Source organism: Lepisosteus platostomus, chromosome 10, assembly GCF_059453375.1.
Source record: "Lepisosteus platostomus isolate fLepPlt1 chromosome 10, fLepPlt1.hap1, whole genome shotgun sequence".
In the NCBI taxonomy this organism is placed as follows: domain Eukaryota; kingdom Metazoa; phylum Chordata; class Actinopteri; order Semionotiformes; family Lepisosteidae; genus Lepisosteus; species Lepisosteus platostomus.
Window position 1 is genome coordinate 19490689 of NC_142620.1, and position 26422 is coordinate 19517110.

Sequence of the window (26422 nt, forward strand, 5' to 3'; positions counted from 1 at the left end):
TTGAAAGATCCTGAAGAAATCATGCCACTAGAACAGAGAAATTTAACAAGTGGTGACAAATCCTACGCTCAGCAGTGAGATCTCCCAGATGGATAAAGTGCTGAGGAAAGAGGGAGACATGCAGTACTAATGGAAGCCTTTCACAGAGAAAAAGTGCCTGTGGTATCTGAAACCTTATCTTTTTTCATCACAAATTAGATGAGATAAATGTGCTTATTCCCCAAGATCCAGACAAGTGCAATACAACAATTGAGCAAAGTGTCTCTTTTATAATTGGAATGTTCTGTTTGACCTGCTCTTCTAAATTTTCCACAATTTATTTTTGTCACTCTAAACAAACGCCATGGTAGGCACCTTCATTTTCACTCCTCGAACCTCCTTTTGGCCTAAATAATTTGGGATCAAAACCTTGAGCTTGACAACTATGATTGTACAGCTGGATTTACTGAAAACAGGACACAAAAGTGTCCAGTGAAGTGTCCAGAAAAGCTATCTATAAATGAAAGTTTATTATATTATTATTAATTTCCCTGCAAAATCATTTTCTCCACTTCCCAATATTAGCCTTGGTTTTGAACCTAGACATGAGCACTTTAGATTTACGTAGCAACTTCCACACACCATGGCTACTCACATCCCTAGGGAAAAGTAAAAGATGAATTAGCATAGAATTACCATGGCAATATTTCTAAGATCTGCAGTCCATTGAAACAGACTATTTTAAACAATTGGTTACAAAAAACAAACAAGAAAAACCATAATAGTCAGTTATATGCAATTAAATGATGGTCATAGTTTGCTGGTTAACAGGGCCTAATCCCCTTCTGCTGAGCTCTATCAATGAAAGTGACACTTTGGTTTATTAAAACAAACTGCCCAGTGAAAAAGTTTAGTGAATGGTGCCCTTAGTGACAGAAAGAGAACAGGTACCCTTGGAAGATAGAAGGAAAAGGGCCTCCTTCTGGGTCTGACAGCTTTTGGGCCCAGACTGCTGTCAAAGCCTGGATCTGGGGTATTAGCGGAATGGGGTGGGCGAGGCTCCTGCTGGGGATCCACAGGAAACAGGGACTCGGCCTCAGCCAAGAACTGAGTCAGGGAAAGGAGTTCATTCTCATGTAAGCTTCTCCTGTGCTGGAATATAACAAGCAGTGTGTCCCATCAAGATCCTGTTGCTCTATTTGTGAGGGGTCAAAAAGAGGAGGAGGAGGGAGTTTCTGGAGGAGGCTTGGGTGCATTGAATTATGGTTTATGAAGCAAGGATTTCAGTAATCATTGTCTGCTTCTAGCACTACAAGCTAGAGTATGATCAAAGCAATTGTTAGAGATTCTGGCAATTGTTCATGGATTCCAGATTGTAATTTTTATAAGCAGTGTTAAAGAGCTAGGCATAATTGTGGAATAACCCTCAGCTGGATACATGTTCTGATTCAACCTCACTTTTAATTGTCTCTGATGATGTTGCCTCATGTCAGAGGGTTAAGGAGATAACCTCAAATTTACAAGTCAGAAATTGGTTTAATGAAAGGAGCACTATCTCTCTGCCTAAGGAGTCAATCAGATCCATCTATCTGCATTTCCGCCATTCATCTGTCTTTTCTGGACAGAAAGGTTTGATCGCCCCAATACATCTGAATGATGTGCCAAAAGAATCAATACATAAGGATATATTACGAAAACACACCCAATTATTTAATGCAGCACTCATTAACGAGTCAGTGCAATCTCATTATTGGATACGACATGATGAAAAATGTGCCAACAAGTAGTAATGTAGTCTGCATATATGGAGGTGATGTATGAAATACACATATTCATCATTTTCATTCATCACACTGTAATGACTGCGCAGCTCAGTAAAGGACAGAAGGAATGTACTCTGGAATATATGCAGACAGGAACATCATAATGTGAAACAACACTGTGGACCTCCCATCCACTACTACGAGTCTCCAGTAGTGCTAAGGATGGACGGGAAATACCTGTGATCGACCCAGAAGCTGACAGTTCTGTCTATGGACTCAATTAGACCATTCCCAGATTCAGAAGGAGCAGCTTAGGGATCATTTCTGTATGCAACATCAACCACTGCTGACAGAACTCAGCATTATGGGAGACTGACAATCTGGATTACAATCTTTAGGCACCTCTGCAATAGTAATACTACGACTCCTGACCGGTGTACCTATATACTTCCTAACTGTGGTTTGTGCATTAACAAGGATGAGATCTTTCTGAATTCCTATCCTATACTAATTCCCTCTTTGGAGTCAAACTCACAAATTTGCAAGGAAAAACACAAGTCAAAAAAGAAGAGTTAGATTACCTTCAACACACTACAACTGAAAAATGACTGTAAGCCCATTTCCCATCTGACTGCAAGCTATAAAATAATGTTTTATTAACACTATATATAATTAAATATATAGTGTTAATTTATACAACACTATACAAACATGTTTTGGGATGCTCATTGTGTTGATTATAATCTTTTAAGGCTTTTCAAGCATACTGCATTGACAAATTCAAGATTAACAATGTACAAACATGGGGGCATTGCAGATGAAACCATACTTGCTGTTTCTGCCTTGAACATGACAATGAACACCCCTCTTGTTCCTAATGCAGGTTTTTGCTCCAGAACACCTCAATGACAAGAGCAACACGTGTGCTTCTGAGCTTATAGCAACAATCACTTGGGATCTCCAAAAGAAATGCTCTTACAGTGGGGGGAGACAGCACGTTGCTCTCCTGCAGAAACTCTTCTAAAGTGACCATCTCGCTGCCTGGGGAGGACGGCCTGTGGCGGGGGCGGGCGGGGGGCTGGACATGGCCGCTTTTCAGAGGGGTGTCATACAACAGCAAGGCGCCCCGAGAGAGAGGGGCAGAGTGGTGCTGGTAGCTGTCCCGGGGCAGTGTTGTAACCTCATGGCCGACAATCACCTCGTCGCTAGACAGGCTGGCAGGCCTTCCATGAGCCCGTTCCAAAGAATCTGGAAAGAGCAGCACATCGTTATCAAGGGAAGGGCTGCCACTTCCTTCTGAAGAAACAGCACACAGAATAAACCGAACAGCAAAGCTTAGTACAAAACATAGCATTCTATCCCGCAGTTCCATACTAGGGGTCCTGACCCAAAAGTTGGTTGTGAGCTATTGAAGAGGAATATGGAAAGTGCTTTGATAGCCTAAGATCTGCCATATTACATTGCAGTGTACATACAGCTAATCCTTAACAACGTCCTCACACATGTATTGCTCAGATTATTATTATTATTATTATTTAGCTCCTGCAGACCAGCTAATTGTAAAAGACCCACCTTCTTTAGTAGCACTAGCTTATAGTCCATACTGTTCACAACAATGTTTATACCCCTACCTATCTGTCTAATAAAAGCCAATTAATGAGCTCTGGCATGAAGCTAGTTTATTTCACATTACATACTGTACGAAACTTAAGTTTTTTTTGTATGGGGCACAAAAAGCAATGCTGAAGATGACATCTAGAAAGCCTAAATGCCATGCTTGGAATATTGATTAATGTATTTTGGCTTCAAACCTTCCACACTGTAAGAACCTCTGTCATGTTTGCTTATCTGCAAATCTCCTACTGGTCATAAAAATACCATGAGTTGACACTGCTGGCACGTAAATCACGGTATAAAGTGATGAAAAAGAAAATAAACGAATGCGGAGAAATATATATTTTTTTAAATCTAGCATTAGACATAAAAAAGTCTTCTATTCAAAGTTTAGGAATGTTCTTGTCAGATTAACAGCATTGTGATATGGCAATGGTCTAAGTGATGTCTACACAGTTAATAGAGTAAAAAGGAACCGTTGCTGTGAAGAGCACAGACCAATGCGATTGTGGCATGTTTGTGCCTGCTGAATGTTTGTGTAATCCAAGCGAGAGTCAGTGAAAAGGTTGTGCCCGTGGGGACTTCTCAGGCTGTGAGGCTCTGTGAGAGGATTCCGAGGACTGTGGTTCAGGGTACGTGTGGCTGGACTGCTGTATCCTGGCAGGCGTCCGTGAGCAACCGCTACTCAAAACTGTAGCAACCAAGTTTCTGTTCTGCCCTGTGAAATGAGGTTTGGGCAGCAAGCCCTTTTGCTAATTGCTAATTTTATTCCTACAACCCACAGACCTCCTAACACATCAGACGCTTTGACAGACTGTAAAACATGTGTTCACTATACAACAGTGGCCCATATTTGAGCAGGTTTTTCTAAAGCCCTTTAGACAGGGTCAAAGTCAGAAAATTGTTCCAAAGAAAAAGAGAACCCCTGACCCACCCATCCACTTTCTAACTGTTTTATCCATTACAGGATTGAGGGGGAGGCAGAGCCTATCCCACCACAAGGCAGGATACAATCTGGAGGGGATGCCAAGTTATCACAGGGCACACACAGTCACATACACACTCACACCAGAGCCAATTTTTTCCCTGAAGCCAATTAACCTACCAGTATGTCTTTGGCTTGTGAGAGGAAACCAGAGCACATGGATGAAACCCTCATGAACACAGCAAGAGCAGCGCTGTGAGGCAATGCTATCCACTGTGTCACCGTGCCATCCCCACAACAGTTTTACACCATTTAAATAACTTTTCAAGGAAAAGGGCTCTCTGAAGTAAGAACAGGTTCACGACAATGTTAAGCTGGGAGGCCATACCACCACAGCCAGGTACTGTAACAAAAGCCTTCTTCAGAACAGACAAACCCACTTCTTTAAAAGCTTAATCTGGAAAATCATCAGAAGTACCTTTGGAGTTGACAGGAGAGCTGCTACTGGAGCTATTCCTACTGATCTCCGAGGAGCCTGGCCTGTGAGCTGCATGAAGGAAACAAATCTGGTTATAGGGTTTTCAAAATCACCTTTTTAAAAGAAAACTTTCAGAGCCTTTTAAAAAGCATTGCTCTTTACTGCACTGCGTACGAAAGCACTCTGGTATCATCAGATACCACTAGAGAAGCGGAAATGAAAGAAACCTCTGTACACTTGACCTACCACTGTGAGTATAACTGACGTTTAATAATGCTTCATCAGATAAAAAGAAATGTTTAAAAAACAAATCTGCATCACTTAGAAAGAAAAGAAGGCTTTAGAACTTAGGTTTATTTCTGTGTGTATAAGCCACATTTGCCTTAGTAAAAGGTCAAGACCCACTTATCAGTCATTGTCTGATGAGACTGTTCTGTTCAGGTCTGCATCTGAAAATGTCTCACAAACATACAGAAGCTTTTAGAAGATCTCAGGACCATTCTTTGTACAACTGATCCTAAAAGCTGTGTGTTTGATTGTATCTCTCATGACAAACATAAATGTAAAAATCTTTCAGTAAGGTAAAACAATATTTGTCTGACTATTTCCACCACTTTCCTTGGATAGCTATTTGAATATTTAAAAATATACTTTTTCCTTGCAAATGGAATGCAGTGAAATACTAAATTTTGACATAATTCTTATATCAATAGTTACTGTATGTTGTATCCTAAGTGAAAACTAAAATATATTTAAAACTAAAAACTTTTTTGTTGAAGTTCATACTGTGTGAATGACTCATACTGCAGTTAAAAGTAGGAGACCCTTTCATTGGCATGAGCCATTGAAAAATGTCTTGGCTACAGAATTTCCACCTTAACTGGTGTTGTGACAACAGGTTTTTAACAGGCAAATGATTTCTTTATACTTGCAGAACTGAGTTTAGATGGAAACATTTATGTGAAAGTAATTACAAATGAAAAACGATTCAAAGAACATTCTAGACCCACCATTATGTGGCGTAAAAATTGAAAGATTCATAGATATGTTTAAAACAGGGCAGCACTCTCTTTTAAACAGCTCTCTCTTTCAGATGTTATTGGTTATGTTTCCCTCTGATTTTTGACCTGAAGAACTGAGTCACTTTAGCATGTTCAGAGGCTAAAAGGAACATTTAAATCATTACAAGGATGAGAATGTTCAATTCATCTTCGTTTGCTCGGTTGTCTGTAGTTTATCGATCCAAGAATCTCAACCAGAGATTTGTCTTTTCAAAGGGTTCAGGGAGTTAACTTCAACAGCATATCTCGACCATTTGTCCCAGACATCTACAGATATTTGTATGAAAAGTACAAGTATCAGTCCTTAAATCATCCACACTTTATTTCTATTTGTTACCTTGCGTCGTTATTTCACTGTTAGACTTTTAAGCAGTCGGCTGCAATGAATTAATTCATATCTTACTGGATTTTTAAATACTCAACTCAAACTCCTCATAAGCTGCTCTGATCTTTTATCCTGCCTGCACATGTCTTAAAAGCCAAGAATTATTATTGACACTCTGTCCATGGCAGCAATATTGACATTCAGGTGTGCAATCTTAAAATCACTGCAGAGGCATATGGTATATGGACAAGCACGACCTAACAATGAATCCATACCTTGCTTTCCATGGTAGCTGCTGACAAAAGCTATATCAGGTGATAGTAAATGCAAATCATCGTCTGAATTAAACCCTGCCAGAGAGAGAGAAAGTCTGCCGTAATGCCATAATATTATATGCCACAAAATATTATTTACAGTTATCGAGTTACATTTTTTAAATTGACAGAACTAATGACTACTGTACAAATATCTTTGTGCAAAAGGTACACAAAGAATTAGAATAATAAGTTCAGCTAACCCATATGCAGAGGAAGAGTCATGTCATTCAATGTGGGGAGATGTGACCAGCATGACCTTGACGTGGTATACAAACTATTATCACTGCAGGAAGTGTTACTGAGTGACTGTGGGATGTCGGTGTGCTTGTTCATCAGATTAACTGGGGCCTTCCTCTAAAAGGCACTAAGGTAGACAGACTCTTTTTTTATAGTTCTTCATAGAAATGTGGACATCAGACATGCATCATTCAGAGATTATGCTACCGTTCTGTAACATATTTGCAACTACAGACAACATTTTGTCCCATTCAATATGATTAAACATCTTAAGCATCTGGGCTTTACTACACCTCCAGTAAACATCAATGAAGTTCCAGTCAGCAATTTCATCGAGCATGGAGTGATTCATATTATTTATGAATACATTCTGTATGATGTATGTACTCTGTAGGTGTCCAATGAGGAAGGTTATGTGTCCTTTCTAGTTTCCAGTTCGGTAAGTACTTAATGATTAATCTGATGAACCAGACATTTTGTGAGGGAAGCCATGGTACCAGTTTCAGCCATGGGGCTAGATAGACTGTATTAACAAGTTCATGTCCAATGTGGGTTGATGCTGTTGAATAAGACATTGGTTTAATCTTTCCTAAATACATTTGAGGATTCAGTTAATAATCTCGTCTTAATTAAATCGCCCCTTTGTTCTGCAAAAAACAGACCAGGATTTGAATGTGTAACAATACGTTTCCTTTAAAGGGGAAATGAAACGCTGTTTTTATATTTCAGGGTTAGAAACAATTGGCATTGATGAGTGCATTTCAAACCACCATGAAAGTAAAATGTACACAGTAATGTCTAAAACCTCCTATTTACATCACAAAATAGATTAATTTTCCAAGTATGCACAGCATCATGTTCTGAATCACAGAACAAGGCAAACTTTTGGTGATGTGAAGCGACCCTGTGACGCTGTAAACAAGCAGGCTTGTAAACACATCTTTTTTAAGCCAATAGAAATATTGCTCTCAACTTCAAGATGGTTTTGCAGACAAATAAGTAACATTTGTCAACTCTGCATGCAGATCACGTTGAGACATTTAAGTGGTGAAACGCCTCCTGTGCAACCTGTACTTATTCTCTCGGACACTGCATTACATTGGTCACTACAGTGACTAGCGAGCAGGAAGGGCTACTTCACATCGCAATTCATGGGAAATCAGGGGTTTGCGACAACATGGCGACTTTAAAAAAGTTCATGATCTTGCGCTTAATTTGGAATTTGTCAAAGTTGACAATAAAGTCTATTTTGTTACAGAGATTTAATAACCAGTCTGAGAAATGGGGACTGCAGTTCTCCTTTAAAAACTCTAATCCTAGTCACATTTTTAAATCAATTGTAAGAATCGGACAATGTGCTAACACAAAAAAAAACAGGAGAAGATGACACCTGATTAATTTACAAAAAATACATTTTGGTTAGGTTTTTCACCAATTTCCTGAGGTTAGGATTTCTAATGTTTATGTGACAGCAACAAGAATGTCTGCCTTCAAGTTTTTCCCAAATAGAGGACATTACAATTGTGTCACAGCAACACAGAATTTCAGTCACTAGGAATTTAATACATATATATTTAACACACATACTGTATGTAATGCGATGTGTATTTCCGTTGCCGCCTATGTGATTAACCCCAAAGCTGATTTCCAATTTTAACAACTAGAGATACCTTGAAGGGACAAATCTAGGGATGTGTAGGTCTCTGATTTTACATGTTTAGGTTTTTTTTTATAAAACCATGTTATGGAACAAATATGAGAGCTGTGTACCTTTGGGCCTGTGAGCAGGCCGAGAGGTAGGGTTGGGAGTGGACATGGAGGCACTCGTGGGAATTGCTGAGGTAGAGTAGGTCATGGATCCCAGCTCCATGCGCCGTCGCCTAGCAACAGGGTCTTCAGGGCCTTGCACGCTTTCATTACTTCCTGTGGTCCTGTGCATCTCCCTTAGTATGGGGCTGGTGTCGTCGAAAGCTAGAGCCAACAGGACAAATTAACTTTTGACATTAGAAACCAAGAGATCTGCAAAGAAAGCTGGTGTCGTCTAAAGCCATAGCTAAAGCAAGGAAGGTTCACGGCTAGTTGTGCAAGCAGGTGTACAGAAACGGGTGAAAATGCACAACAGCAGAAGACGGGGCCCTGTGGTATTGGTGCGACCTCCGATAGTGGCAACTGGAAGTAAATTGCGCCAAAGCAGAATAGATCACAGATAAATTTTCTTGACATCCAAGCCTGACTAGTAAGGGACTTTAAAAAGCCCAAGCCAATACCCCCTAATTTTAGCAAAATAAGAATTCAAACTGCACTGCAAACAAGAGGCTCATTTATTTTACGGCATGCAAGTCAGAAAGTGCCTCATAATTAAAGATTTCTAGAAAAAAAATAGCTAGCAACTGCCCTTTGAAATTCTGATTCAAAAACATTTTTTGTGGGCCCACCTTCAGTATTTCACCTCTGGGGAAATATGCTGGGTAAATACAGTATTGCTGAGCTTCCACGGCAATCTTGGTGCAATAGTCCTGACCTTTCCAGGAGCAATGCATCCACAGTAAGCATAAGTGAGCAGTAATGTAAAAGGGCAGTGTGCAGTAAAAGAAGATGACAAAAATATCTGAAGCAGTGACTCCCAAAGATGACACAAAAGGGAGGATTATTTTCATGTTCCTTTAAATTAAAATATTACCATGACTAGACTGAGCACAGACAAGGATGCTTAAGTTATACGTGCAAAGCAATGTGAAAAGCTCTTGCATCACTCTCATCCAGACATGACTTGACAGCTTCACTTTATATTTTATTTCACATGAGTGTGGATTCAGACAGTCCGAGAAGACTATTGTGGAAATGTCTTCTAAGACCATTCTTAAAAATGCTGAAGGCTATTCAATTTTTTCCAGCATGGGAGAAACTAAGCTGATTTTGGAAAGATGCACTCACTGACAGTCCCAACGTAATTTGGTTTGTGAGTTTTAACTTGGTCTTAAACAGAGGGAACGGAAAGAACAACCACATATAGTTTTGTTTCTCAGCATGGCTGGTGTAGAAATACGGTGATAATCTTGTTTTGTCATAATGAGGATGTTATACGTCTCTGCTGCATAGCGGTATATCTATAACCTATCATTTCCAGAGGTTAGAGATTTTACTGACAAAAGAAACCACGATTAGTGCACGCACAGTCCTTGGTCGAGTTTCAGGCATACCTGCTGCACAAAACACAAGCAGTCAAGCATCAGTTCTTCTGTGCCAAGGGGCAGTGTTATCAAACATGCATTAATCCTAAAATTTTGTGCTCTTAATTGCTTCCAGAATCTTAATGCTAATGGCTAAGATAAGCGCTTCTTTTCACAGAACAGCTGGTGAGTGGCTCTGATCAGTGGGCCTGCGATTCTTTAGACGGCGCTGACACACGATCAGGCCATCTATAATTCATGGGTACATCCTTACTGAGCTGGCTAGTGGGGAGACAGAGATGCGCAGGCAAGTCGTGTCAGTGAAGGAAAAGGTGGAAAGCCAATGATGCAGACAGCAAACGTGATGTAAAGGGACAGACAGGACAGGTGAAGAGGCTACAGCCACGTGTGACACTGCTGTAAAACAGAAATCTAGCCAGTGTTTGAGGGCATACAGGAGGAAGCATTCATGTACAAAAATCCTCCATATCGGAGAGTTAAAGCTCGCTCTTACACCTGCTTAGTGCAAGTCTTAAATATTAAGAATTGCCCTCTCAAAGCAGTAAAGCAAGCAGCTATAGCTCTACTTTGTGATTTTAATTGACATGATAGAATACAAATTTAGACTTGTATTTAGACCAAACAACAGAAATAATCGATCAAACTGCACACAGTAAACCAGCTACACATATAAAATAAAACCCATTATCATTTAACATGATAATACTCCAGATCACTTCAGTTAAATGTTAGTATTTAAAAGATACTACTTACTGCAAGTACATTCAAGCAGATTCCAACTCAAAGCCTCAATGGCCAGGCAAATGCTGTAGTATGTCAGCATTTTCTTTTCATATCTATGCATATCGGTGTGGGGCTAGGGGATTTTTTAGGATTGGTCTGTTTTTTTATTAAACGGGCTAGATTAATGTTCTTGATTGTACATGTTCCTATGTTGTTCAATGCTGAACTTATCACTGATCACTCCAGTCCTCTTCCAGAACAGGGTTCTCTGTAGGTTGCGCTGGCCAGACCCTCCGTGACACAGTAGCTGTACACTGCCAGTTACAGGCTGTGTGCTTTGTGTTAGATGGAAAACAAAGGCAGTGGACAGAAAAATAAGACAGGACTGATGTGTTAGAACTCCCCGATTTCTGAGAAAGAGATGGATTCATTAGGAGAAGATGGGATGTCAGAGGATGACCAGAACCGGAGGCGCTTAGTGAAAGAACGCCGCTCAGGGGGGGTCTTGGGAGACTTCAGTTTCTCTTGGCTTTTGCTTCTCAGAAAAGGGAACCGTTTCGATGAAGTTGGAGCTACAGGGTTATTGCACAAAAAAAAGAGAAAAAGGGTTGAATGGAAGATTAGATGACTTAAAAAAAGAGTAAAAGAACACTCCAAAACAAAAACAATGCATGCATTAAATCTAGATTTTTACTATTAGAAACAGAAAGAAACACCTTTCACCCAAGAGTGGAATAAAAGCAGAGAGGCAGGTTTAGAGATATACTGTAGCCACCTCAGCAATCTTTCCCTCTTCCCAGTGACAGAAACATTAGATGAAGGGATTAGTAGGAATAGTACATTTACATCTCTCTTACAATCTCTTTGGATATTATGCCCTCTAGTGGAAAACTGAAATCTTGATTCATTTTAAGATCAAAGAGGTCCACTTGTTAAAGATCTGAAGATACTGCAAATCAGTAAGCTAGCAGTTCGCAGTGTTTCTATGTTACAAAGGGGGAGTGGAGTTGAGCTTCTTGAAATCATCCTGCTTTTTTAAAATATAATCCATGCTTGAAAACAATGAAAATAATGTTGGTTATGATTTGTCTGTGTTTGTGAACAAAAATGAATTGTAAGTTGATACATCAGAAAAATATACCGATATAAAGTTTTATTCAAATCAATTCCCATAAACAAATATCAATGTTCTTTAGTAAGGAACAGGCGGAAAATGCATATAAAGACAAATTTACATATCCTTCAAGCAGCACAATTGAGCAGATATGAATATTTCTGAACTCCACTCCGAAAAATATGATGGAAAATGGCTAAACTCTTCAACAAACTGTTTGTGGCACAGAAACGAAGAACTTAATCAACCGATTGTCAAAGTAATTCTATTTTAGGAACAAGGAAAGGTTTATCACATACTGAAAAATGGAATAAACCTTTACTTGTTCCTTTGCAGCCTACGCATGCTGATGCAAGTACCTATCTGAGTACCTAACTCTATTTAATGCAAACTGCATGCATAGTTCTTAGTATGTGGATATCATTGATTCACAATACAATGTTAATGATAACTGATTCGCAATTTCATGCGGCTTAATATTTATATTTCTTTGTGTGACACAGTTCACGGTAGCATACATAAATGCAAGACTCTATTAAAAATCATAATGAAAATAATGTTGGTTATGTTGTGTCTGTGTCTATGAAAAGTGAATGGAAGTGATAGTTCTACAAAGTTAAATATCTGAGACAGGATTATTTATTTGCTAATATATATTTAGTAGCACGTCAATTGTTTTTCACAGGCCAAATTTCACTTCTTGCCTATAATCTACAGGAAGCCTGGAGACAGACAGGCACCTCTTAATCCCTCTGTATAGAGAGAATCAACCCGGCTAAGTGATGCTTCCACAGACCTGACTCTCTTTGCACTGCCTTTTGAGCTTTTAGCTGCAGAATTTATAACAGACCTTGTCAATGTGCTGCCCCAGGAAGGAATGCCAGAGAGGACCGGTCAAAGCGAATATTTCTGTGATATTTCATCACACAGCCTTCTTTCTACCCACCTGCAGCCGCCAGGGATACTCAAGTAAATCACTACATTAAAACAAACAGTCGACCGTCGTACAATCTGGTGCTTTGAATCACCTGTGTGAATGGGATCCACTTAAGTGCGTTAAGGCATTATTTTCATCTCCATGCTCTGCCTTCCTCAGCGCAGAGGCTGGAAACTCTCCTTTGAGCCCGGCACAGTGAGCTTGGCCAGGTGGTCCCCGAGCTTACCTTTGGTGCTGCTCGTGTGGTTCTCCTCCAGGGACCGCGAGCCCACCGACTCCATGCTGAGGCGGGAGCGCCGGGGGGGCAGGGGGGGTGGCGGGAGTGGGGGGGGCTCCTCCGGACAGTCCGACGGCTGCGGCTGAGGGCCCTCCGGGTTGGGCCTCAGGCGTTCCCGGGAGCCATCTTTCTTTGGCTTTATCAGTTTGACCAGAGCTCTCGCACCAACCCAGTGATTCCTCCTGTTAACAAAACAAAACAAACTGGATGAGGGAAGGGCTATAACGCAAATCCTTTTCAGAATGAGCATTTCAGAAGTATAGTTGTTCGGAAAACAGAAACAATCCCGTGTGCGCTACAACTCAGGAGGCAGAGAGGGGGTGCTTACTTTTTTGGAATTGGATCGTAGTATTTATATTGATCCATAATCTTCTCTTCTAGTTTCTCTTTTTGCCTCCGGAGAGAATTTAATTTGTCTCTGCAGCAAAGAAAAAACACAGCTTCACATCAGTATTTCAGAAGTGGTGGCAAAAACTAAAAGAAAAGACAATGCCTCAAAAGCAGACATCAGGAGATGTTGACCAAGAGATGTGAAACTAAATCCACATTAAAAAAACAACAACAAGAAAAGAGTTAATTATTTCAGCGTCTTTACACATTACACAAATTTAGAAATTTACACTCCGGAATTCCAACATCTCAAAAGCAATGCTCTGCAGATTTACTTTCAAGACAGTGTGTTGCAACATTCATCATTCAATTTAAAACTCAATTTAAAGTACTTTCAAGCTCCTCGTTGCTCTATTAAGGGAACAAAAAAAGTTCATTCCTAACAAATGGGTTTTAATCACCTTTTTTAGGTGAAGTAGAGTGTTTTGATTAAACAATCCAAGTGTTGAGAAAATTAAGTAAAGGAAGGAAAAAGGTCTTGTTAGGGCAAATTCCAAACAATAGAATCCAACAAAAAAATACAAAGAACAGGATTTCACACAAAAAAGAGGAAATGGGGATGATGAAGCATAATGACATAAAGACAAAAGAAATCATTCTCATGATCCCAGTTATTGACCAGCAAAAGGTAATGTGACAACTTCTTTCCACAACATTTAAGAGCCTCTCAGGCTTCACCCAACTTTGCAAAATAAAAAGTCTCAAAAGACCATAGTGAGACATGTAAATGTGAAGTAAAGTCAATATACCTGTTAGTATATACAACGGCAGCAAGAGCAGCCATTTCGTTAGAACCTTCTATAAAAAATGAACAGGATCATCTCCTTTAGCCCCCTTCACGGCCCACTAATACGCAATGTGCGTTGTCAGTTTCTGTCTTCTGATTCAGGATTACCATTCTCTATTCATCTTAAATGTGTTAAAAACTCACAACAAGGGGGCTGGGGGGTCTGGAACAAGCTGCATAGCTTTGCTGTTGAAGCCAACCCCTTGGCCTCTTTCAAAATACGGATAAATGAGAATCAAGACGGGCCAAGTAGCACGCTCTCGACTATAAGCTATCTCGTGTTTTCTAGTCTGATATTTTCTCTCCTTGGTGTGCTCTCCCCTGAGCTGCTCTTACATGTACTGTTTTTGCTCCTCGTGGTACAGCTCCTTGCTCTCCATGGTGTGCTCAAGCAGGCTCTGGTTCTGCTGGCTCAACATCTGGATTTGGCTCAGAAGGTGGTGGTTCTCCTCCTCCAGGTTCCCCTTCAGTCGCGTCAGGAGCTGGAGGGGAAAACAGTTCTTTTACCACAAAAAAAAATGAGTTCTCAAAGTTAATTAAAAAAGGTCAAGCCTAGCCTAATTCTTGGCATGTTTTTTTTTTTTAGTAAATAAAAAATAATGAGCTGCTTCCCAGTTCTTCAGACTTTAAGCACTGGCTTCCCACCTCTCCTCCTGCATTTAAAGGCAGGGCTTTTACCGAGTAACCTGTGGTGCTGACATACCTCGCAGTGATTGTCCAGCTTGGCGAGGGAGATATCCATGTTTTGGTTCTGCTCCTTCAGCTCGTCGAAGCGAGCCTGCCAGCGGTTCAGGTCCAGCTGCTCGTTGTTCAGCGCGGTCTTCAGCTCCTTGCTGTGTACTCGCAAGCCCTCACATTCCCCCCTCAGCAGGTCGTGCGCCGCGGTGAGCCTGCACAAGACACGCGGCACCGGTTACCCCCCCACCGCCAGCAGGGACAGGCATGGAGAGCCTCTTCTTGTGTAGAAGCACGTGAGTGAGATCCGTCATCTTTGACATGGGGAGAAAGACGTTTTTTTGCCTTTTGTCTGGAATCGCAGATCTTTCTTCTTTTTTTACAGTCTAGTTTTGGAAATTGCAACCTGTCAATTGTCTCGGCTCACCGCCTCAACTGCCGTCACCACATGGGAGAGGTAACGGACCTTTCGGTAAATTAAGACGCTTATTACAGGTTTTTGGAGTTTAGTCCTCAACAAATGTTTGTAAACGTTTTCAAAAGAAAATTAACCCATAAAGATATGCAGGTTTCTGGATTGCTATCTCAGATGTGCATGAACGTGGTTTATCTATGAAGTAGACTTCTATGAGTACTGTACAAGCAGATCACAAGAAGGAGATGAGACAGTTCACTAGAATGATTTTGAACCCAAAGAAAAGTCTAAGGTTGATTAAAGACCAAGACTCTTGTCTGACACTTAAATATTTAAACTAAAAAAAACTTAACAAAAAGTTGTCTCACTGAACTGACAGGATATCCATTAACATCTTAAGAGGGCATTCGAGCTCAGAAAAACCATTATACAAATTGTCCAGTAGAGGGAGACAGTGATTTACGGCTATCTTGCGGAGGGCAAATGAAGGTTTGAAAAAGCAAGAGGCTAGATAAAGAAAATATCCGTTTGGAACTAAACATGGTAGATGTACAATATAAAGGAAACTTGATCAAAACGACATAAACCAAGCACATCTGTTTTAACACCTCATCGAATAAAAACTGGAGCTGCATAAACGTTATTTCTGTGTGCAGGACTTTTACACCGCTTATTCATTCCACCAGAAGACGGGCAGCAGAAAGAAGGGAGTGGTCAGCACGTGGCAGAAATTAGAGCGGAGGGGTGACCTGTCCATCTGCTCCTTCAGGTCACGGTTCTCTTCCAGAATGAGGCTGTTCCTGTGCAGCTCCGCCTCCAGGTTCTCCTTCTCCCTTTTCAGGGCCGATTCCAGCTCTTCCACAGCCACCTTCTGTTGCACCAGAGCCCCATACCTGCAAGATGGACAATACCAAAGGACGAACGATATTCATTACTGATTGCGTTTAAATAGCATTTTTCATCATACAAACTACTACTTACGGGAAGGGTACTGAATCCAACTGAAGAGCAGCTTCATCTGGGTGATACGCAAAGTAAGAAATTGCTTCACTCAATTGTTAGGCCATTTTTCCACCTTTTCACTTAAGCTTACCAATACAAGGAAATCAGCAACACAATTCTGTTTTTGGCAAACTGTAAATGCATTGGAACTTGTGGTACATTCCGTGCTTCTAAGGTCCAGTGCTTGCCTGGGTTGATAATGTGTAAACAAAATATCGAGAAGAAATAATTTCTTTTTTGAGGAGGAAAAAACTTCAAAGGAGGAACAAAGAGGAGAAAACTATTTCATTACGGCCATTCATCAAAGAAACACTGCAACAGAACTTAACAAAAAAAACCTTAGGAAACTTGGCAACCACCTCATTTTCCATTTTAATGTAGACATTGAGACTTTTTGTGCATGGGATAGGTTTATGTCCAAAAAAATGATCAGATCCTGGATTTAATATCCGTGTCCTGTATGAATTATATTAACGGCTGTTCTGCTTGACAAGATGTACAAGAAATTGTTACAGCTATAGGCGATTAGGAAGTGTCTCTAAGAGTTTAAAAGCTTCAAAGCAAAGGTGATGTTTGCTGAGATGTAAGGGCTCCAGATCCTGCGATCAAATCATAAAGCTGACCTTGGTTTACCTTAGTTACTTATGTTCTGGGTAAATGATTAAATATCAATTGACAGTCCAGAAAGACACCATATAAGATCAGATCAAGACAGGGGAAAGAAAGGGGTGGGGGGGGAGGAGACCATGAGAGAGAGGAGCCAGGGAGAGATGGAATATGAAGTATGTGCCAGGAGAGAGTTCCATGTTCGAGATTAGAAGACATGATTGGCCTCCATTAGTTAAATCTTGATAAGAGAGATTGCTGTTCTGTAGCTTTCAGGGAGTGAAGAATCCCTCAATTTAAAACTGCCTATCCTGCTTAGTGGGTGCATTTAAGAATAGGAAGATAGGCTTCCATTTATTTTTTGGGTTAGAGAGAGATTTAACCGCAGGCTGTATTCTATTTAGTTCAGAAGGCAGCTTATCTCTTCTTTTGGCCTCTGTAGGAATTCTTTAAGAGTCGAATACTTAGTGGCAGTCTGGGGTTTTCCCTGGTGATGAAGTAGATCTCTGAAACACCTTGTCTGTAAACTTGTAACACTATATAGGGAAACGTGTGTTGCAGATTTATGTTGTGTATAGTGTAGTGTTTGCATTGTCACCGTTAATAAATATTTCTTCAACCGAGTGTGCCTGAATTATAACTTTTTTTTCCACCAAAGCTGTGCCAGAGAATAAAGAATTCACATGCCTCTAATTATACCAACTGCTCGGGTCTATTCTTGGAAAAATCCTAAAAAGTTGGGGTTTATGGTTATTTATTTTAAGTACTGACAAAGCCCTTGGGTCAATTGCTGTGATTCACCACTTTCATAACCCCCCATTTTGTAACAATAATTGAAGAACATCCTGAAAATAATCAGAGGCAGGAGGTTAGATTCAACAGAATAATACAATAATAAAGGTCATGTTTAGCACGTGCTGTGCAAAAGCAGTTAAGTTTTCTCCTTTATAAATGTAATGATTTGGCAAAGCCTAAAAAGAGATTTAATGAATGCAGGCTACTTGACCTATTGATAGGTATGCCTCTGATTATATAGCAAAATGGGAAACAGCTGCAAATACTAATGAATTTAAAGCAGGCTATAACACAGGCATTGATTATATTGATCACTGTGGCAGGAAAAAAAACAAATACCAAAAAAGCCATGATTGTGCAAAGCTATATAAATCAAGCTGGGGCTGTGTTTCGCAGAATTATGCACATTACCTGAGTAATTTCAAACCTGTCTGCTAAAAGCTACTCTGAGCCGAGATGAAACTTATATACTGATTGATAGAATAATGCATGGTGCCCCCTCACAGAAGAGATTAAATCACATGGTAGGTTTCTCTTAACACTGTTAGGAGCAACACTGTATGACAGCTAAACCCAGCATTTAATAATTAATGACTGACTTCACTAATGCACCAGTGCTGTTTGCCACCTGAGACCAGAGGGAAAAAGCTGAACAGGCATTAATCTTTAGTGAATTTAACTGGCTTTTTAAAGCCAGTAATCCTCGGGGGGTTTTGTCAATTTGATGTTAGCTTCATTTTAACTCTTGAGGAACAATAACCTGGGGCTAACAACTCATGTCAGGTTAAGGGGGAACATTGAAGATGTTGCAGCTTTTTTCTGAAATAGATGTCCTCTTTCACCTAACCTGTCCTCTTACACACAATCTTTCCCTGGATCCCAATGTGCAAAGGCAGTTTTTCTGGACTGCTTGTCAATTTAACTCTTCTGAGAAGTAAACAGTAGTTATTACACATTCAAAATCCTCTCGAGTGGCCCAAAATCATGGACTCGAACCTGGTTTGTGTCACTAGCCAACTCTAGACTGCAACAGGAGCAGAGTGTGATTAATACAAGAGCTGTCGGCTCTCAGCGGCACAGCACCCCCTGTGCCTCACGGATGGGTATAATAAAAACAACAGTCCATTAAAAACAAATTAAACAAATATGGAAATACCCAGCAGCGGATGGCTAATTTTATAATGTTGCAGTGGTGCTTTTGATTATGTCTGAGGGCAATCATTTAGACATTTTTTATTGCTCGGCATTTACACTGTACAATAGTCTTCTTCATATAAAAAATTCAGGAATGTATTGGAACAAGAAAGGGAGCTGTATAAAAAGGTCACTCTTTCCATCAGTCACTGATAGCAAAAGAACAGGGGTGTAAAACCAAAAATACACCAAGCATTTCCAGCTGAACATTTCAATTATGCAGCCTGCCAAGAGGTGCTGAGTACAATAAGAGTAAGTGGTGCTCTTTCCTACTAATTAGACCAACAGCTGCAGGCTTGCAGGCTCTCCACCACCCTGCGCTGCAGTGCAGCTGTCACACTGTAAACAAAGCTAGGCTAATTATTTGTGTATGAAAAGCTTTTTAACTGACTTAGTCTACAGTTATGGGGATAATCACAAGAGTCTCGGCTGACTTCAGGACTGCCTACAGCCCTCCACTGCTCTTTTAATGTTCCAGAAAATGGATTAACAAAGGGAATTTCCAATGTACGGCTTACCAAAAAATAAAAAAGGGATAGGGTTATTTTGTCGTTAAAGTCAGAGACATGACGGAGATCCCCAATGTCACACTTGACCATAAAACAGCTGGCCCATTAATGCTTTGAAAGTACAATGAGAGGCTAGACTCTCCACAGCCCCCTGCAGTAATGATGTCCACACTCTCTCTTTTGGGGACTACTGTCTCTGGTGGTTCTGCTGCCAGCTGCTCTAAATTAGCTTGCTTGTTTAGACTTGTGGGTCTTTACTTGTTCTGGATTTTGTGATCAGTCCAAAGACGATGTTTCATCTACCTGCATGTGGTTCGCAGCAATTGTCTACATTAGGTGTTTATTTTTGAATTTCTCTTGCAGCTTCAGCAGCGTTCACTAATCTTCCTGTTTTGGCATCATCTACAAACTTGACTACTTGACTAGTTTAGTCAAATCTAAATATATAATCACATTTAGAAGACCTGTGGACCACCCCATTACATCACCCCATTTGAAGCTCATCTGTACGCTGTTATCTGTCCATTAATTACAGCACACTTGGTACTCACTTGGTGAGTTTTAAAACTCAGATATCGGAACAGGGTTGCAATTTTCAAAACTCAACCTACGTTTTAACAAGTGAAAATTTAAAAGTAGGCCACATATAGAATGGCTGCTATCCAGGGGGTAGAAACTGTAGGGTCTGTAGGGTCTGTTTTGACCTCTCAAAATAAATTCTCTTAAAAGATCTGTCACAGCTAAAACCCCAACACCTGAAACATATAGAGAGGAAATGTGGCTCTGTGTGTTGTGGCATACATTCTTCTTCCACCTACACACATATGCAGTGCACAGACTGCTGCCAGGCCCCTGCCATACAGCTCTGCAAAAAGGGCTTTCCTAAAAAGGAAACTCACACCGAGTCCTCACTAATCTTCGACAGGAACGTACACGCACACAGATTTGCATACAGAAAACACTGGGCTGAGGACAACCATGGTCAGGAGGGCTCTGGGGTCTCGTTTTGGAGTTTCCTCAAGTAACTGCTGAGGCTGCCCAGGCACCTGCGACCTGTAAGTGTTTCTTCTGCCTGATATATTAGCTCTGCTGTTTGTGCCTTGAGTTCAGTGCTGCAGGCAGCATAATAGACATTCCGGACAACATCTTTAATATCCCTGGTGCAAGAAAAAGGGCTGTCACAGTGAACTAGGTTGACTAGCAACTGTAAATTCAACATTGTATTATAAAGAGAAAAGTATGAAGGGATTTCAAAATGGGCAACAACAGCCCAGAATATCATTGAAAAGAACTGCCACCTTGACTACCCACAATCCTTGGGAGCCAGAGATCAGTAACAGTACATCTGTGCTGATCACTGAAGTAACCAGGCCTCTCCAGACCTTGTCATCAACCCGCCTCACAAAGGAATACTGCTTTCAATACTCATTTCAGGGTCAGCACCAATGCTCATGTTACAGTTCTGATAAGGTAAGGGGAACTCAAGTGCCCTTAACTCATCCAGTCATACATAACAGCTGTAAAAAATCCTCTTTACTCATATACCACGCTCATCAAATGCTTTGACACTTCAATATTCAATAGTTCAAATTTCAATAGTTAACATTGTAACTTTCAGCCATAAAATTAAACACACATAGGACTTAACTGAAACTAGTAAGTCCATCAATCAGAGTAATTAAAATATTTGGGTTGTGGGGGGGATCATGTATGACGAAGACTTTGTTTGGTTTCCACTTTACCAAAAAAACTACACTCCAGCTAAACTTTAGAAAGTTGACTTGTAAATAAAAGCATCTACTTCCTCTTCTTTGCACCCTTCAACTATTTACCTGTTGAAAATGGGAAACAAATGTTGCTGTATAGGATAATTCGCCCTGTATCTGTTTGGCTTTCATACCTCACTTCCAGGTTTTTGTACTCTTGCTCCAGAACCCTGTGCGCAGACTTCAAAGCCCCGTGCTGTCCAATGAGAGCTTCGTACTCTGCTGACTGGCGCTCGTGCACGGCCATGAAGTGCTCGTGGTCCTTCAGCAAGGACTCGTGGGCCCCCTTCAGCTCCTCTTTCTGCTTCTGAAGATTCTCCACCTCGCTCTCCATCAGCTGCTGCTGGCTCTGCAGGGTGGCGTTCTGAGCCATGAGAGAGGCGCTCTGGGAGTTCAGCGCAGAGTTTTCCACCTGCCGAGAGCAGAGCGCAGGGTTCGGAATGAGCCTTGCAACATAACTCACTTGTAGTACACAAGCTGGGGCCTGTATCTCAGATAACATGTGCACAGTTAACTTCAACAGCATGTTTTTGGGTGGTAGGAGGAATTCCAAAGAAAACCAATACAAAGACAGGAGAAACACGCATGCTATCAGTCCGAAATCAAACACAGGACTCAACACCTGTGAAGCAGCAGCACTAACTACCATGTACTGAGCTGCATAAATTTGCGTCAATCAAAATGCAACTGTTATTGATTTTTCAAGAGATTTATGCACACTGTAGACTTAATTTCAACTCCTCTTTCCAATAAATCTACCAATGCAGGGAAACCTGCATTCATATTTCAGTGTTTGGGTAGCTTACATAAAGCAGCTCTGTTCAACTTTTCATGTTGTGGAGTGTTGTTCCAGATGGTTTTATTCATCCTGTGCATGATGGCCACAGAGTTGAAAGATGCCTTTCAGTTTACTAGGATTAATTGAAAGATCTAGGCCCTCTGTGTGAGCCCTTTATGGTACAGTATATCCCCACCTAATGAGAAGCAAAGCATTCTTCCTGCTCATGCTGCACAACTCTAACTGGAAAGGCTATCCATCACACGTACCTGCAGCTTGGCGGTCTGTGTCTGCAGCGCTGTGTTGTGTTCCTGCAGGGAGACGGCCTGCCTCTGGAGAGTCTGGAGCTGACAGTTCTGCTGGCCGTTCTGGGTTTCCAGCTGCCGGAGCTGCTCTTTCAGGAGGTGCCTCTCTGCCTGGAGGGCTGCATTCTGGAACCCAGGGGAGACACTTGAGGAAAGGGCTGACTTGAACATCATTAATAACCGAAGGCAGGCCGGATGGCTTCCTCCAGTCGGCAATGCGTAAAGGTTAGTTGGTGGCACACTCACGTTCTTCTCGACGTCGATGACCTGGTCCTTCACTTTGAGCAGCTCCATGGTGGCCTCCCGGTGCTCCGTCTCCCACTTCTCCTGGACCTTCCTGGGGGGACCGGGGCTCTCCGGGGAGCAGCTGGCTGAGCTCCGAGAGTGAGCCTCTTCCTCTTCTTGTCTCTGTTTCAGAGCTTCCAGACTTCTCTTCACCTGCGTGCAAAATAACGCAAAGGATTCATGCACAGATCTGCGCCTTGACCTGTCAAGTGACGCATACTGCTAAAACTCTTAAACCAGAAGCTCTGTGAGTGAAATCAAGAGGCCCAGAGTTCAGAGGTGACTGTTTACCCTAATTTGAGTCTAATGTCTACAACTACTTTTTAACAAAAGCAGCACAGTCGTTTTATGTTTATGCTGACATTAAAGGAACTCTTCTGTTAACCAACAAATCAGATTACAACAAATAGTAATCCCCACAGAACATCTATCAAGTACAATCTGCAATGCAATGTTGTATAACAAACATTTGCATTTATGTAGTGAGAGGAATTTTAATAATTTAGCACAGGAACCAATAACATTTTCTGCATTTTCAGTGACTCTCCACATACGATAGGTAAAGTATGTCAGTATCATAACTGAAAAAATGCTGGACACTGGAAAATGGCATAATTCAAACTTGATTTAATTAAATAAATCTAAAAGGGAAAGGGAAATTAAGTCCAGAAAGGGAAACTATCTAGATAAAGCAAATACACAAACTTGGGATGGAGCGTTTTGTTTTGTTTTTAAAGCTGAGCATTTTACACATGAGTTGTACCATTTAACCAGATTCAACCAAATAGAGGCTGCAAGGCTCTTTGAGTGCTATCGAGGTCCTTATCAAAGTATTTCTGGTGGATTTCAGTTAAAATTCCTTAACCAAAAACATTCAGGGTTGAGGCTACATTTGGAAAGGGTGTTCGAAATGATTGCGAGCTCCTGATAAATGCTTAACTTCATGTTACTATTATAAATACAGCGTTAATGTGATATAAATTTCTGAGTCCTTTTTCAAAGAAGGTTAATATCAGACCCAACAAGAGCCACAACCCCAATAGGCCCATATTAAAAGTTAGAAGTACAGCCAATCTAATTGCCTAATATAACCATCTGAAACACAATGGTAACAGCTCTGGAACTTAAAGTCTAATGTTTTTTCTAACTTTAACTGGGCCTTTACTATTTCACTCACAGGAAAACAAACTCTTGATTCAGCCAATGTTTATTATACAACAATCATCATTTTGCACTTCAATCATCGTTCCATTTATACATATAATCAGCAATAATGTTAACCCTAGAATAGTACTTCACGGTTGGAAACGTTCTTTCATAGACTTTATATGTTCACTTCATTAATGAAGGAGATTATGTGTGCAGATTTTAAATCTGATTAGTATTTCGTATGGCTAGTCTAAGCTTTGCATTTAATTATTTTTTTCTATATAGTGGTGTAATTGGCAGCTGGATGAGACAGGGTCTTACAGAGGTAAGGTCACTGCGGAGCTGCTGGTTCAGGCTGCTCGACTCCTCCAGCCTTGACTCCAGAGACTGAATCTTCTCCTCCTTGATCTCCAGCGTCTTCTTTAGTGTCGACTCGATCTTCGTCTCCAAAATCTTGTATTTACTGGAAAGTGAACGGTTTACACACAGTACAATTCAGAGGCTGCAAAGTGGTCTACCAAATATATAGCTTTGTCCCCAGAGGAAAACTGCTCGAGAATTTAATTTCCACATATTTAGCACAAAATCGGATTATCAAAGCACACGGACCTTTTGAATTATCTTATCCAGAATTTCTGTCTCAGAGAAGTGAAATTGGAATGCATTTGGCGATTTTCCATTTTATAGCCTCCAGGCTAAAAAATGTCCAAAAAAACAAAATAAATAAAATATTTACTCATATTACTGTAATTTCAGAGTTTTGTGAACTTGAAATTGGCAGAAGACAATATCAAAATATCTTCTCTTGACCATATATCTCCTAAAGATCTTTTGGATGTAAAGTCTGCAGCAAAGACCCACATCAGCTAACTGGAAGAAAAGAGAATGTGGAAAACGAGTCAAGAAGTTCCTCTGTGGTTAACAGCACCGAGATGCACACGATGGAAAATTTAAAAAGCTAACTTTATCACAATAAGCACATGGAGTCACTGCTTCACCCAGCTGCTTATGCGAGTGGTTCAATGAATGCTACAAATAACAGTAGAGCATAAAGGCAATTATCTTAGGTATTTAATTATTTATTCACAACTGGAAAAAAAAAATTAAATAAAAAGCTCCAATGCTTGGAGCACTGACTTCCATGTTTAACCAGGCGAAATTCAGCACAACCCGAAATGTGCATGGGTGCTTAACTAAAATGCATTTTGAAAGTTCCAATCCAAAGTCAAGGAATAGTGCAATATTTTAATACAAGACTACAGTTTTAAAAGTTCAGTATATGATTGGAAGTATAGTAACTGCATTTATGCTGGAGAAGAAACAACCCTTTATGTTAAAAAAGGCATTTCATTTAAAGGTTTTTGCCTTTTTCCCCCCAACTTTCAAGTACTATTATTTCCCCATTTTGAGCAGGATTTCTTTATTTTAACATAAAGGAACTCCGTTTTGCCTAAATATCATATTTTGTCTGTTATCACCTAAAGGTAATGACATGTACTGCATTCTGTAGATCAGAAATCAATTAAATTAATCATTGCAGTTGGCACAGAACCCTAAAGCCACTAATAATGATAAAGAGGAGCAACGTCTATTAATAACTTCAATAAACCCAGCTTGCTTGATCAGCTGGGGCCTACCAACTTCAGACCTCTGCCTCAACAAATGGTAAATTCGAGACCATTTTCATATGGTACATGGTACGCATGCTCTGCCTATAATAAATTTTGCAAACATGCTAAATATTTTATGGATTTGCACTCAGAGCACATCTACCAAGCCTGTACTTTGTAACTCCAGTTACTCATTAATTCAAATCTGTGCTTGATTTATGTTCTTACAGCTGAGAGAATGTACACATGTGCTTCAAACCCCTGGTTTAAAAATACCCGTTACACCAGCGTGACGTACAGAAGATTATATTAGAGTGGAATTCACATTCACTGCATTCTGCTCCTACTATTGTCAATTACATAAATGTAAAATGGAATTTAAACCAGTCATGGCTACAAAAAAGCAACAAGCCCAATATCTTTATACCAAATGATGATTTTGCATCAAGGGTTCTTCTGATCAGAGAATACAGATCAAGTACAAGATTAATGGAGCAAAACAAATAATTTCTGAAATAATGTGCTGTCCAAAAGAAGAAATCACAGCAAAGCAAGCACACAAGTTAAACAACTTACCCATGACACCTGTCAAAGACATGTCTGGGAACGGTGTTAAAGCAAGCAGAAAAACATTTTTTTAGCAGCAGCCCACTCAATGTAGCCTGACACAAAACTGCCAGACAAAAGTGCAAAAAGAACCAGAGAATGTTCACCATGTGGAAACAGTTTTCACCAGAAAATGTACAATAACCCATCCATTTACTATCTGTTTTTTCCAATTTCAGGGCACAAGGGAACTGGAGCAAGCAATGGGCACAAGGGAGGATACATCCTGGTAGGGATGCCAGCCCATCACAGGGCACACACAGACACAGAAACATACACGCACACACCAGGGCCAATTTTCCAAGAAACCAGTTAACCTCCCAGCATGTCTTTGGACTACAGCACCCAGAGCTAACCCACATGAATATGGGAGGTGCATACAAACTTTACATAGAGCCCCAGGCCCAGAACTGAATCCAGGGCAAGGCAGCAATGCTAACCAACGTGCCACCCATAAAGTGTAATAAAAATCTTCCTAGTTTCTAAGGAACCTCTTTAGAAGCCAAGATCTACAGTTCCCTCAGTTAGCCCCAGGAATTTAGTGTCATTTGTCATAAAGCTGAAGTTACAGAAACTGAATGCGACAATATGGAATTGATGAAAAACTGT

The 26422-nt window shown here is 40.5% G+C and overlaps 1 protein-coding gene across 3 annotated transcripts in view; it reads right to left on the reverse strand.

Annotated features, from left to right (window-relative positions):
* The window catches only part of ccdc88c (coiled-coil and HOOK domain protein 88C), an 83534-nt gene that overhangs the window by 3819 nt on the left and 53293 nt on the right, over positions 1–26422 (reverse strand). Inside the window, exons 17-30 of one of the 3 annotated variants that reach the window (XM_088648649.1) lie at positions 23919–24060; positions 22410–22601; positions 22128–22289; positions 21215–21492; positions 15958–16101; positions 14822–15008; positions 14455–14600; positions 13270–13359; positions 12891–13123; positions 8470–8670; positions 6421–6495; positions 4760–4828; positions 2722–2990; positions 931–1131 (exon numbers count right to left, since the gene is read on the reverse strand). In XM_088648649.1, the coding sequence (XP_088504775.1) occupies positions 931–1131; positions 2722–2990; positions 4760–4828; positions 6421–6495; positions 8470–8670; positions 12891–13123; positions 13270–13359; positions 14455–14600; positions 14822–15008; positions 15958–16101; positions 21215–21492; positions 22128–22289; positions 22410–22601; positions 23919–24060 (2389 nt within the window). The remainder of the gene's footprint in view (positions 1–930; positions 1132–2721; positions 2991–4759; positions 4829–6420; positions 6496–8469; positions 8671–12890; positions 13124–13269; positions 13360–14454; positions 14601–14821; positions 15009–15957; positions 16102–21214; positions 21493–22127; positions 22290–22409; positions 22602–23918; positions 24061–26422) is intronic. The other 2 variants (XM_088648647.1, XM_088648648.1) reach the window with 2 other exon arrangements.